The 15,164-nt window shown below is 40.7% G+C and overlaps 1 protein-coding gene across 1 annotated transcript in view; it reads left to right on the plus strand.

The window, feature by feature from the left end:
* Positions 1-1,617: 1,617 nt before the first annotated feature.
* arhgap23a (Rho GTPase activating protein 23a) overlaps positions 1,618-15,164 on the plus strand; it is a 49,001-nt gene continuing 35,454 nt past the window's right edge. The window contains exon 1 of the mRNA XM_063904598.1: positions 1,618-1,900. Coding sequence (XP_063760668.1) covers positions 1,847-1,900 — 54 coding nt within the window. The 5' untranslated portion in view covers positions 1,618-1,846. The remainder of the gene's footprint in view (positions 1,901-15,164) is intronic.

Consider the following 15,164-nt stretch of genomic DNA (forward strand, 5'->3'; position numbering starts at 1 on the left):
TATATATATTTTTTTAGATGTGCAAGATAAATATTTCATTGTTAATGATGAGTAAAGTTGTTTCGTTCGTTGACATTGTCTGATTGGTGACGTATTTCCGCCCTGGGGCGCATGTTGGGGCGCACCTCTCCTGCGCCCCGAGCTGAATGCAGCTGGATTTGGCGGCGGGGCTGACGTCACAGCCTTCTGTCATAAAGTATTTGTATTGTCCATGTTATATATGATATATATTATTTAAATATATAGATATAGAGATATATCTAGAGATAGATAGAGAGATATATCTAGAGATAGATAGAGAGATGGATATAGAGATAGATAGATAGATATTTATTATATATGTATATTGGCCATCTGTATAGTAATATAGCACATCTGTATATTTGTTCATACTACATCTGTTTATACTATGCCAATTATTCCCACCTCTTTATACTGCCCTTATCTTTACATAATCACTCTTAACTGCATATACTGTACATACTCTATAAATCGCACTTGTTTCTCTTTGCACTTCTATCTATCTATCTATAATGTTGTTTTTGTTGTTTTCATTTATGTAAATACACTCGTTTGATACCTTAGTACATGTATGCATGCTTTATTTTTTTTAATACATTTTGGAGTTATAGCCCCCCCTGGAGAAAACTCCACCAGCCGCCACTGTCCATATCCCTGATATCAGATGGAGCAGAAAATTGGCTAACTAGTGAACTAGTTCGCCAATTTTCTGCTTCTTTTTTTTTTGCAGCACACTACTTAACTAGTAAGACTTTTAGCGTCACTAGCACGGTCAGAGGGCCACTAGTTCATCAAAAAGCTTACACGTTGGGACTTAAGAGCTACTAGTGCACCTCCTGGCGTCACTTGTAAGGTTTATGTAGGAACTAGTCGGACAAAAGTGCCACTAGTTGCTGAAAAATAATGACTAGTAAAATGTTTTGTTCAACTAGTAAAACAAACAAGTGCTGCCAAAGAGCTAACTAGTGTAGGCAACTGCCGTCTGATATCAAGGATATGGAATAAATACTCAAACGGTTTACCACAGGGCATCAGTCACTCCCGCAACCTTTAAACCCATTTTGTAGCACAGCCAGAGGGAGCCCGCATGCTGTGGGTTTACAGGGCAGAGTGTACAGATTTACCCTCTTTTAATTTGACTCCGTTCAGTATCAAGTTAACGATAATACAGATGTAGATCTTCCGGTAAAGGTACTCATCTTTAAGGTTCAGACTTAATCTGCAAAAATAAGGAGCACATTTGTTGTGAATTAGCCAATTTATATATTTTTTAAAACTTTGTAAAGCTCCTGCATTCAAGCTTCAACTTAAGTAATACTCATTCAAAAGAATAACCCAATAAACAATAGTACATTTTAAAGAGTTTAACAATTGAAGCACAAGGAGATCAAAATGTCCCTTTAATACAACAATTGGGTCCACCCTTTCAACACAGATATTTGAAACACTTTTCTCCTGAAATTCAGACCCACACGCCTCTGCTTTGAAGGCACAGTCTCTTGACTTCCGGTGTCCGCCATGTGTTTTGACGCTGCTGCAGTGAGTTTCCAGGCAGGCGGAGCACAGAGGGATTTACTTATGTTCAACTGATGCGGTCTGGCGGAAGAAGAAGAAGATGAGGAGGGGGTGAACGCTTTGAACGGCCCAAAAACAACGGGAACAGAGTGGGGGGTTTTTTGGGAGGAAGGAAGCCGGATAATAGTTGAAAATATAAATTCGGGTTTGACCGGAGTGTGTTACTGGAGCACCAGAGCTGCTCGTGTTGCCGCTCTTGCAGCAACAACTCTGCCTCTCCTTGTTGCAGCAAAACAGTCTCGGCTGTCCAATGAATGGAGTTGCCTTTTGCCTTGTTGGAATACCACCCTACTCTGAGAACAACGTAAGTACACGGGCACCGCTTTTATATTTATAATTAGAAGTTACCATGCATGGACGTTTTTGTGTTTGGACAGGCTGAAGTGGTCAGAGAGCGTGATTTCCTAAGAGGATTAACACTAGTTTACATAGCCACTGTGTACACACACTCTCGGTGACATAGCCTACTGTACATAAACCAAGTGTTTGATCAGTGTTTTTCTGCAGCTTTTGTCCGCTGTTGTTGACGGCAAATTGTGCGCAACCGAATGAATTTAGCGACTTCTTGACAAAAGTGATCCAGAGTCACATTTAACGCCCGAGCTGCTTCACTCTTTGTCCCTCTCTCGCTGCACCAGGGGGCGGACAGCCTGTCAATAGAGCCGGGACGTCCCAAACAGGGATGTGTTGTGTGATATGTTTGTCTTGTGTGTTGATTTCTAGTAATCAAGTCAAATGAGTCAGTTAATACGCTATATGTGAAGATCAACTCCTTCTTTGTCACGTTTGCTGTTATTATACTCACACAAACAAGCCATGAAATAGTACTACACATGAAGGGTGGAGGTGTCTTAAATTGTGATATAACAGAAGAGGAAAAGATGGAAAAGTTTGACCTTTAAGTCAATGAGCATCACAAGACTTCACAGCGAACAGAATAAATAATCTACTTCATAAACTGTATACAACAATAGTTAGGTCCATTTAAGTCAAAACTATCTAGCTCATCTTAACAACTGCTTACATTCAGTAAAGTTGGATAAAGACGGTTTTTGTGAGTTTATTGTCTGATTAACTAAAAGTTTATTTAAAGAAAAAGGTACATTAAATACCTCCAAGACTGACTTCAGGAATGTGTATCGAAGCATTGATGTGCCATACTGAAGTCATGAGGTAAGATATGTCTCTCTGGGTGGTGGTCTGCTTGTTGAAGGTTTGGTATGCTGGTAGTGTGTGTGTGTGTGTGTGTGTGTGTGTGTGTGTGTGTGTGTGTGTGTGTGTGTGTGTGTGTGTGTGTGTGTGTGTGTGTGTGTGTGTGTGTGTGTGTGTGTGTGTGTGTGTGTGTGTGTGTGTGTGTGTGTGTGTGTATGTATGTGTGCTTTGATTTAACTCCAGAGGCTCCATGTATGATGTGGTTGTGTCAGGGAGTTGCTGAAATATTTCCTTTGGTCCTTTACTCTTGCCAGTGTCTCCACTGTGTCTTTCAGTGTTGCTCTTATCATCCTCGATTGTCACTCTTCAATATAAAACGACTGTAAGAAATTTGTGGATTCTTTCCCCACTTTCCACTTAACTTTGCTCCCTTTTCATCTTTTGTGGTTGAGTTTATATCCCCTCAAGCAAGGAATAATGTTTCCTCTTCTGTGGTCACACTTTAATTTTACCTCTCTTGTGTGTGTATGTTGCTGTAACATTTCCTTTAAACTCCTTAAATTCCCTTTTCCATTTGCACTTACACATAGTTTTGTAGTTAAGAACTGCTGTGCCACAAAACTGTTGCCTTAATTAACAAAAAGTCATTAAACAGCTTTTCAAAGTGTCTCAAATCCGCTAGTATGAGTCTCTCTAAACTGTTACTAGTGGTAGTATCTATTTTTACATAAAGTCCTATGCTGACCCCACTTCGCTTATCTTTCTTTCATGCCTGACCTTTGACCTCATGTCTCAGCCAACACCCAGCTTTCATGTAGCTTCCTCTCTCTGGATGTCTCTCTTGTCTTTGGCCACACACAGGAGTTTTTCTTCTTGATGGCTGTTTTATTCTTCTGCAGAAGCGAAAAGGCCCGAAAGATGTAAAATGACACTGTAAATAAGACATGAAATGCATTTGGGGTGTTAGTTCAGCATCTGAGCAGCAGAGAGAGGAAGGCCTGAGAGTGTGGGAGTAGTTCAATGTTGTTAGCAGGCCTGCACTAATATAGCAGTGCAGGATTGGTTGGTGAAATCAATAGAGGCAGGGCGGGGCAGAGGGCAGGACCAGCATTATGTCTAATGCTGCATTGTGCCACGTGATGCTGGAGTATATTGATGATGGAAACATGAGAGCGCTTTTCTGAAAAATCTTGAGCGAGCCGGTCGATGTTATTTAAGCTCCTCTTTTGTCCGTGTGGCAAGTATTTCCCTCTGATATTATGCAGACTAACACAGAATCATCCTGCCGTCCCCTGACTGCAAACAACTGCTCCATTACCATTATTACTTATCTGTCAGTTTTCTGGATTTATCCTTTGGCCAACAACATGTAATAAATAGTAAAAAAGGTAATGTTTTTATATTTCTTATTTTATCAGTCCAAACCTTCAGATATACATTTTTAGCATGACATAAAACTGAGAAAAAGGTAGAAAATCTCCTTAAATTGCATTTTTGATCAATTAACAGAGTTTGATGAAAAGGTATGTTGTAGATGTTCTCTCTCAGGCACTGTGTAATGTCTTTCACTGAGATTAAACCTGCTAATAGCTAATTTAAAAAAATAGAGCTTCAGACAGAGGCTTCAGTTTATCCATGGAACAGCTTTTAGCCCTATCTGATAGCCAGGACAGACACTTCAGAAAGTTCTCAAAGCTGAGACCAGAGACCCCCTCAAAGTCAGCAGGTCCAGGATCAGCTCCTTTTCAAAGCAACATTAACTGGAAGTAGCTGTATGATGCGACAGAGGAGAACCTTACTGTTATCATTAGCAGATGGTTTCCCCACCTGGTTGGCACGTAGCACAGACAATACTGCAACGCTGGGAATTTATGTGACTCTTCGTTCGATGCTGTATGCAAGTTGTTTAACAGAAATTATGCAGAAGTTGTGTCACAACTAAAGGTACTCATGCTGGTGCACTTCTGCCAAATTTCAATCCAGAAAAAGCCAGCAAACACTTAATTTCCCAAGTCTAAACGTGTGGCATACCCAAAATATGACAGATATTTGGAGCACATACTTTTTTTTTGACTGCATTGGGTGGAGCTCCACCGCAAACACAGAAATCACAACAGTTAAGTTTGTGTGTGTGTTACAGAGTCCCCTGCAGTAGTCCATTAATGCAATTAAAACATCTCTCACACGTTACACCTTCACTCTCCCACCTCGACACCGTCACCCCTATTGCATTCCTCAACTCCGGGCCCCAAGACGACAGCTGCACCACCGCTCACACCTCACATCCACAATTATTAACCTGGAGAGTGTGTGTGTTGACACACTTATATCACACGCATGGCCACGCACAGGTGTTCACAGATTTAGGCACTCCAGGATGTTTACATCACACTTCACGGGTCAGAGATACAAAAACAAAAAGATGCTTTCTGTTTTGGAGATCTAACTAAGAACCAGCTCCATGAAGTGTCAGATTTGTCCTTCTCTCTTTATGTGTGTATGAAGTTGTCCTTGATGCTGTACAAACATTTTCAGCGGGTGTATAGTGGGCGAAGGACATCAGTCATCATTGACCTTGTTTACTGTGGCAAGAGGGGAGCGGCTGCTACATGCAGCTGTGCAAAGCAAAGCAGGCATGTTTCTGTAGCTAATGGCTCTTTATTGATCTCTCTTCAGTTGGTCTCTGGCTCTGTAAGACTCAATAAGATGAAATGTTTAAGCCCTCTGAATTATCTCCCTAAAAATGCAGCGTGGCAGATTTGTTATCCCTTGAAACGTTAGAATCCTCACTAAAACTTGAAGTTCTGTTTTGGAATAGCTCGGCTAATCAAATCAACATTTATTAAAAAATCACACCAAATGCCTCAAAGGGCTGTACAAAGCAAACAGATGCAAAGACAAAAACAAAATACAAATATCATATATATATATATATACCACAAAACAATGATAAAAACATTATGAGCAACAACATGAGTGACATTAGATAAAACATGTATTATCTAACTAAACCAGACAGAGGTTATGCTATTGGATGGATACAAGGTGATCGAAACTACGTGAGCAGGTAGACGGATGAGAAGAGGTGTGTTTTTAGTCTGCTTTTGAATGAATCAACTGAAATTGCTTGTCTGATCTGAGTAGGAAGACGATTCCAAAGAAGTGGTGCTCTGTAGGAAAAAACTCTGCCACCTACTGATGTTTTTCTTAATTCTGGGGATGGAAAGGAGGCCGGCATTATGCGATCGTGGTAACCTGGTATATGCACAGGGTTATTAATGATGACAGATAGGGAGGAGCTTGTCCATGTAAGATTTTATATGTTAACAGGAGAATCATAAAGTATGATCTTTTGGGAATTGGGAGCCAATGCATTGAGATGAGAGCAGGGGGGATGTTCTTAAATTAACAGCATGCGTTTGACTGACCCGCTGGTGTGTTGATGAAGTTCATTACTTTTTGTTTAGGTGGCTGGGAATGTGCAATTGAATAAATGCATTGTGTTTCTAGAAAGGAAAAAAAATGTGGTTGAATAAACAAGAATGCATGCTTTCTTAGCTGTGAACTGTTATAAGAATGGAGGAGGAGACAGGTGATTTTATCTGAGAATGATTGGCACCAATCCAACCTCTAATGAAACATTCACTTACCATATCTGCTGATGCCCATTACTGATCTTATACCATTTTATGTAAAATAAATTGAGGCCATAGATTAATGTGGCAATAACAAATGAGGAGTTGTAACAAAACCTTCATGGCATGATTTCAGCCTTTATATGTTAGTCATAGAATTGCCAAAATAAAATGATATAGGAACAGATGTAAATATTTGAAAATCTTAAAGTCATTACTTAACACCTACCAATGTTCTTGCTTGCCTCAACAAAGAATCAGAAAACAAGAACATTCCGGATGAATTGAAGTAAATGGGAACAAAGATTAACAACAGCAAACCTATATCAACACGTCCTTTTAGAAATGGTCAAACAACTTGTGCAGTATAATCCAAGTCTCAATAATCACATCGTATGCTTACAACTTCACACACATTAGTGCACAAGCTGTCTCGCATAAAACCTTAGTATTCACTGCGCAGTGAGTAGTTCTTTCCCCTATACTTTTTAATTATTTTTATGTCTCTGTTTTCCCTCTTTCAACATATTTGTTGGACTTTAAGTCTACCTGTCCAGTAAAGTGTCAGATCACAGTCCCCCTCTCATGGTGCAGGCAGCACTGATCCTGTGTGTATCTCGGCTGGATGTGTTTCATGTGGCGTCTGACTCGCAGGCACTGGGAGGTTTGTTGTGAAACAAAGCCTCTCTCAGAAACAGATGAGGGTTAATTAGATTCAGCCTGTTGATGGTCTGGTCTGCGTCAGTGCCTCTTTGTACATGTGTGCCTGCAGAGATTCTGTCGATGTGTGTTGTTCCTGTACAGGAAAATATGATACAGAATACGTGAGGGGCTTTGTGTTGATGTGATGCTCTGCACAAAGCAGGAGTGATGAACAGGTATGGTCTTGTTCTGCAATGCAGACTTGAGTCTGTATCTGTCTGTGTGATCGGCCTGAAGGCAGCCGGGGGTTTGAATCAGGGTCAAGGTTCAGAGGTGAGGGGCCCCCCTTGTCACACACTTGGCCCCCAGTAAATAGGCTAAAGAGGCAGGAGGGGACCCCGTCACTGTGTGCATCAGGGGCTACAGGGTTAAGCAGAGGCCGGTGTTTAACTTATCTCCATTCAGATGATTTAATCCTGCATCTTATTTTGTCTTTCTCGTGTCTAGATATCACATGTGGAACATTTTTCTCAGCGTTCTCATCGTGTTTACATTTTTCGAGGAGGCCCGGACGATAAGAATGTGTGCAGAAAGCTGAATGCTGAACTGTGTCTTACTCCAATCAGCTTTTCAGGCTTTTTAAGAACAGCAGGGACTGCACTGGAATGTGAGAGGGACAGAGAAGGAGGGGGAACGGAGGGAACAAGATAACAAAATGTAGTGAATCCTGAGGAGTCAGTGGGTGGAAGAATGATGCCAGTCTGACATCCAAAACACAATGAAGCAATGGAAAGTGAAGACCAACAATTGTCCTGCAGAAAATCTGCCATTGTGATATTAAATATAATATAATAAATAATATTAACATATTTTAGTGTGATATTGAAGTTATGCAATTAGAAAAGTGTATAATCCACTAGTTCCAGAAGAATCCCAGCATGTTCTTGTTGTGTAGCTCAGCTCAGGAAGTCATTAATCAATAGAAGACGAGTTCTGGCGATGTTTGCTCACTGTACGTAACTTTCCGGGAGGTTCATCTGGGGTTGTTAGTGGCCGTCAGCCAGCTAACGTCAGAGCCGTTTCATCGGGGTTAGTGAGCTGACACACTGACCTCTGTCTGTACTTCCTAAACAACCCGGGCAACAGTTTGTCCACAGTCTCGGAGGAAAGGAGAGGGAGGTTGTTTTGACAGTCTGGCATAATCACGGGATAGAGATTATGGGGAAGCTAATGAGAGCTGTGGATGCTGGGAAGAGATAGGGCACTGAGGCTTTCCTGATTCCTGCTGGTCTGTTTACATGCTCAAAGGATAATACTGTTGTGTTTAATTACTTTTTGTTTGTACCCACAGTTCAAAATCTGGTCTCTCCTCAGCATTGTACACAAGTTAGCCTACAGTTTCTAAGGATTGTTTGTTGTTTTAGATATAACTTTTATTTAGTTTTTTGACAACCAGTAGATATAAGTGCACATCTGTATGCTGAATATGAGGCTAAAGCCATCACGTGATGAGATTAAACGCTATCTGGGCCCTCTCCAAAGCACTTCTACATTTGCTTAATCAAAATGTTACCTCCTGCTTGTTTAATATCAATTGCCAAGTTGTGCAATAAAATGAGTTTTTTGTTGTTGTGATTTCTTGATGAAGGACAGGGACTTTGCTAGGCAAATATCTCTTTCCCCTGTGTTGTAACTTACCACACTTGTACAATAATTAAAGTAATGACTTAACAAAAGCAACTTGAACTATCGTAACATAAGTGATAACTTGATTTTTATTTTTAAAGTAAAGACTTGTTTAAGTATCGCAGTTAAAGTTTAAAAAATGAATTTGTAAGTAACCTGTCAGGGAAGTTGCAAACTGTATGTAACATTTCTCAGGACGGTTCACTGAAATCTTCACAGCTTTGTGTTCGACGTCTTTTTGTAAATAATTAATAATGTTATCGGTGTGTCCTTCACAATGCTAGGTTTTTCCTGCTGAGTTCTGAATGTAAATACGGCATCAAGCTTACAAAAAATAAACATTTGATACCTAGTTTCAGCCATAAATTCCACACATGTAAATGTTCTACAATCCTTTTTCAGCAGCGTGTTATGGTCTGCTTGGGATCCATTTGCATTGCACAGCATCAAAGGGTTCCCTGTTTAATTAAAACTTGGCAGTATGCCCCTCTTACAAACTGGTTGGTGCTGGGTGATCTCTTTTTTATACCCTAACCTTTCCCAATTGAGAGCTTTCTTGTTTTCTCCTTTTCCCATGACTCTGAGCAATTGCTGTCCTGCTTTGATCTCCTCTTTGTTACCTTTTTTGGTCATCTTCTTTCAGGATACTCCTGTTTAAAATTGTAGTTGTTGCTTTCAAGTTGTATCTTATTATGTCACCGTAGGCATTTTGATGAACCTGTTTTTATCATGGATTTCTGAGAGCGGTAGTTTTTCATATAGTACGATTGTGCCATAAAAGGTTTGTTTTGGTATGATTGTTGTATATCCACTGCCTTCTTCTCAGTTTACAGAATGTGAACTAATGGGACGGTAAGTTTCTGTTAGCATTCCTCTTTGTTTTAAGCTGTGCAAGAGTGTCTTTCATCTGAATGACAGAGTGAAACCATGTGTGTGTGTGTGTGACTCTCATGTCAACAGTCCCAGTCCTCTGCTGTACTCCCACTGGGCAGCCAAAACAGAGAGGCTCCTGAGCTCCCTCAAGGTCTAACCTTTTATTCTGGGGTGAAACAAGTCATGATACCAACAGTGGACAGTTAATTTCTGCAGGGTGAGTTTTAGACTCTGAGATGATGCCAACCCTGCATTAAAAAGCGGCTAACACAGAGTGACAGAGGCTAAAGATGCAGAAGAATCAGCATATGGATGTCATCATAACGCTTTATATTAGTGAACACAGACACCAGCAGCTCATCTTTTTCCTCAATAGATGTCCTTCTCTGCAGATAGGCTTTTCAGTCTGCAGTGTGTCAACAGGAAGAACCAGGGAGATGACACGATAGGCTGATTCTCCTGTATTCAAAACATGCCAGGCGGTATCTGTTACCATCTTTGTGCCACTGGGAAATGATGACGAGAGTAGGAGGTGGAGGGATGTAAAGGCCATCAACGTTTTAAATTTAATCTCCAGGTTTATCTGTCCACCCACTCTGAGAAAAGAAGCCTATGTTAATATCAGAATAATCATGCCTCATAAGTTTACCATGGCCTCTTGCATCAAACGTGATCAGCTTTGATTTGATTTTTCGGTAGAGACGGCCCTTAAAAAAATGCATGTTTCAATTGATTATGTTTGTGTGAATATCTTTTGCTCACTGGCAGTTTTTTCTCAGCACTTAGAGGTCAGAATGAGCCTGTGGAGAGTCAGGAGGGTTAGAAAACAGATTCAAATTTGGGACGGTCTAAGAGGAAGATCTTAGTGAATCCTTAAACTTTTACATTCTGGATTGGGCCAACTGTGTCAAGAGTGTGCCATGCTTGAGTATAAGCAGCGTATATAAACAAGCAATCCTGAGATATTTTCACATCAATAATCTATCAAGTATCCAGACTAAAACCACAGATTCCCAGTAGACCACATTCTGTACGTGGGACCCTCAACTGGATGTATTTTTGATGAAATTAAATGACTCCTCACTGCTCTAAGGGCTCCCTAAATGGCTCCTCTACACCCCCGGACTCCACTTTGAGAATTGCTGGACTGTCCAATGGAGAACTTCCTCGATGTTGTGTGAGCGGCGGTGCATGGCAGGAATGTAAAAACCAGATGACCTCAAATGGAAACTCCAGGGCTGTTGGAGGCAGGCAGGCCATCTCGCTTGGTCTAATAAACACTCAGACTCCATTCTGCAGTCCTGCTCTCTCCTTTTTTCCCCTCCTCCCTCGCTGAGTTAGCCTCCCAACCTGGCTCAGCATCGCCTCCACCACGCCCCAACTGTTGGACCGCTGCCTGGTTTTGGGCCCGAGACACACACTTCTGGTGCAGCTCCCATCTTCATCCAAGGAGAACAACAACGTCATACTCCAGCCCCAAAGTTATAATTTTCTGTTAATTACACAGAGGCAGATATGAGCTAAATATATCTGGGCTTGTAGATGGGGAGCTGCCAAGATAAAAAGGGGGGGCTCCTTCTGTCCTTACCCCAGACACAGACAAGGGGGGTGGAGAGAGTCAAGAGGCCTGCTGGAGCCCTGTGGTTTTCTGCTGCTGAAGCTTGCTCCTGAAATCAACCAGGAAAGAAAAAATGAGAAGGGGGGGGGGGGGGGCTCCTATTGCAGTGGAGCTCAGACATGACGCTCTGATTGCTCCCAGCGTTTGTGGTCAGTACAGAGGAGGGGGGTACAGTGCAAAGGAGCAGGGTTAGCTTTTTGCCAGATGTCGTCATTGGCCTCATGGTATAAGTGGTTTACACATATCAAGAGACAGATGTATCATCTCCAGAGAAAGTACAGCTGCGAGCTTACCTGAAAAAAGCTGCCGCCGCCTGACATATGACACAGCAGGATGTGGCAGTCGGAAATCTTTTGTCCGTCTCTGTGTCCATGTTTTTTAACTTCAGTGTGAGAACGCACTGGGGAAACGCACCTTTAGCTGGAACAGATTTGTTGGTTCTGCAAGCTCTCATGCTACTTCAGCACGATGAAGAATGCCATCAGTAGTGTGTTCACTTTCGTGGTGCTCACTGGTTCATTTGCTAAATTCACCATAAAGTTATACTGGCTACCTACCGATTTTCAGATTTTGAGTAGTAAAAATAAAAATATGTGTCTAGGTGTGGGAGGGTTAAGTTCTGAACCTTCACGCTGTGAAAAATCAACTGTGAAAGCCGATTTTCAACCTTTAATGAGCATGAATGTCTCTGCTGTCAAACTTGTCTCCCTGCAGGAGTTTTTCTCATGCTCAAACAGAGGCACCTTGTCGGTTCCCATGGCAACTGTCATTACGAAGGTGATGGGTGACAATGATTTGGTTGAGGACGGGTGTCAAAGTTCAGACTGACAACACGTATTTGTAGAAGGGTTAGGGTTGTCTCCTGAAAAAAAATGATCACATAGCCCTATAAACATAAAGGTCACTTAATAATTATCATGCAGATGGTTTGGATTAGAGTTATTACTGTATATTTGACTCATTATAGCTTTTTACAGATATACCGCAACAGCATCATTTTCAGCTGAAAAGTACAGCAGTACAGAAATAACAAACTATTAGATATATAGTGGATAGGCTGAAAAAGTATCCACAATTATTTTACCATTTATTTAGTCCTTTTTCAGGCAAACAGGACAGAAGATCCTTTTTCTTTTACATGATCATTTTATATATTTTGGGTCAGATATCTTAGTAATCCAATGCTTAAAACCAAAACTTGGCTATGACTACAGGCAATAAGGTCAAGAAACCAAGTAGGTTTCTGTCCTTTTGAGTTGTTTTCTTGTCAATGTGACCTGAACATACAGTAGCTCTCCACTGAACAAGACACTCCCTGCTAATTAGGTTAAAGTGGAGCACCATCTCTCCACTTACTGCAAGGGAAACATAATGGGTGTGTTATTTAGCTGGCGTTCTCTATTTGAACACTTAGACTTACAGTTCTGATAACATAAGTCTCTTTTGAATATGAAATGTTGCTACACTTTATGAAACAGGGTCAAAGGCTCCTATGCTACATTTCCTCCCCCAACATAGACATACCCACATACACAAATGCAAGTCTAATAGCATTCAATAATTTATCATCATACCATGATTCCCCTGAATGTGACCGACACGCATGGTACACATGTGTGTTAATGTCCTTAAGCCTCAGTCACAGTGTAGCCTTTAGTGAAGGGGCTCTGATGATACAGCGATGAGGAGGGGGTAATTAGAGTATCTCTGAGTAAATATGTGTCATTGCTCTGTCTTTGCCATCTGCTCCCTCAAACTTCTACACTTTTGGTTCTTCTTTCTCTCTGCCCTCATTTTTATTTTCCCCCCCGGTGTTCACTTATTACCAACCCACCCTCCCATTCCTCTCTATCTGACTTTGTTTTGCCTACGTAGATGCTTTTCTCGCATTTCCCACGTTCCCTTGGGGTATATTTAGTATGATGGAAGCGGTTTAGTGTTATGAATTTTGGCTGTTCTTGCAGTTTTGCTTATCCGAAAATATGTGTTCATGACTGAATTTTGGCTGATTATTTTTGTACTTTAAATACATTTGAAACTGATTATAACATTAAAACTAACCAACACTTCAAGTATTTCTAAATTATTCTAAAAATGTTATCAATTGAAAGCATGACAAAATCTCTGCTTTCAGCTTCTCCAAATTGATGATTGCTGTATTCTGGGCTGAGTATCTGGGCTGTTGGTCAGACAACACAAGACATTTGATGACATACACTTGGAGAAATTGGTAGTTCTGTTTGTAAAACAGCAATTCCTCACTTTTGAGAAGCTGGAGACTGCCACATTTGGAAAAACACTGTTTTCAACTTTTCAAATGTGAATATTTGCCTTTGTGTGAGGAAAATGTTTGGCTTTTACACAAGAGGGGGCTTTTGAGTATGTTACCTTTTTGTTGAGGAAGGTGGTGACCTGACAGCTATCTGCTATCATTTGACGTTTCATGAATCCAAAACTAACCAATCAAGGAAATAATTGTTAGATTGATAATAAAATTGTGAAAGTTGACTATGATTTACACCACAAATTAAAAACATGAGGTAAAGGTCAATGAAGAGTTCCCTTCAGATACTTTGGGTTTCCACGCTGACAGGACTCACATGGCGTCATGGCTTTAACACGCTCATGTAAAGAATCCATGCATAATGCTTTAGTTTCCCAAGGAGGAGTACAAGGTCAGGTGGGCTTCTTCAACCTTGTTAATCCTGTGGTCTGCCGCAGTAAGCTGTGTATTGTTGTTGTTGTTGTTGTTGTTGAATCAGTCCCGGTCAGTCAGAGAGGGACGGACCACCCTGCTCCCCTCAGCTGTGAGTTGATGGGATATCTGACCACATTTTGTCTCCTAGTCCACCTGCTCTCGTTTCTGAACTTCCCAAGACTGTTTCCACGTCAAAGCCCACAACAGGTGTGACCTCTCTGATCTGCAGCCGCTGCCTCCCACCCCCCACTGATGTTATCAATTAGTTACCGACAAAAGAGCACAGATAACTGTTCAGAGGTCGACTCACCCTGCACACACTTTCCTATGCCGCTGCTGCACAACAAACAGAAATGCACAGGAAAGATACAAAAGAGAAGGCAGGTTTTGATAGAAATGACTGTTCTAAGCTCTTTTATAAGCCTCTCTGTTTTATATTATATTCATTTGAATATCCTAGGGCTTTAGGATATTCATGGCCGCATGTTGAGACCCCACCCTTTGCTGTGTCCCATGTCCCCACCCCCCTGCTGTCAGTGTCTGTGTTGTAGCTGCCCTCTAGTGGCTGCTGGATGCTGACTAACCTGTGAGTGCAGCCAGAGACACTCATATGTTCTGTAGCAGAGGGATTTACAGGAGATAACAGTTAAAATAACCTGCCTTAAAACACCTGTGTCCATTTTTAAACTTTTTTTTTGTAGACTCTTACAGATGATAATAACTGTCTAGACGGAGAGACTGACTCCATCAGTCATTTTATAAAAGGCTTTGTCAGTTTCTTAGACATGCTTCTTGATTTTAAACCTGAAAACTTTAGGGCTAGTGATTATTTTCATTATCCTTTAATCTGCTGTTACTATTAACAAAAAAAAAAGATCAACTGTTTGATGTTTAAAAATGTCAAAAGGTTTAAAAAAAGGCCAACACAGTTTGTTAAAGCCCTAAGTGATGTCTTCAGATTTCGTGTTTTGTCAATCTAAAGCTCCAGGATATTCAAATGAATAGATAAATAAGAGATAAAACAGAGAAAAGCAGGAAATATTTGAGGAGCTAAAAACAGCTATTTTTGCAAAATGTCTATTATTAAATAAAAAATTAAAAAACAATAACTAACAATAAATGGTTTATCAAATAGTATTGTTCTTCTCCTCTATTTCCTGTGCATTTTCTGTCTGTCATTGGAATAATGGTTGCAACTGTACTTCCTATTTTATTTAATTAAGACAATATCCTTTCTTTTTTTTAATCAAACAATGCCTTTTTT

The sequence above is a fragment of the Eleginops maclovinus genome, chromosome 16 (genome assembly GCF_036324505.1).
Source record: "Eleginops maclovinus isolate JMC-PN-2008 ecotype Puerto Natales chromosome 16, JC_Emac_rtc_rv5, whole genome shotgun sequence".
NCBI lineage: Eukaryota > Metazoa > Chordata > Actinopteri > Perciformes > Eleginopidae > Eleginops > Eleginops maclovinus.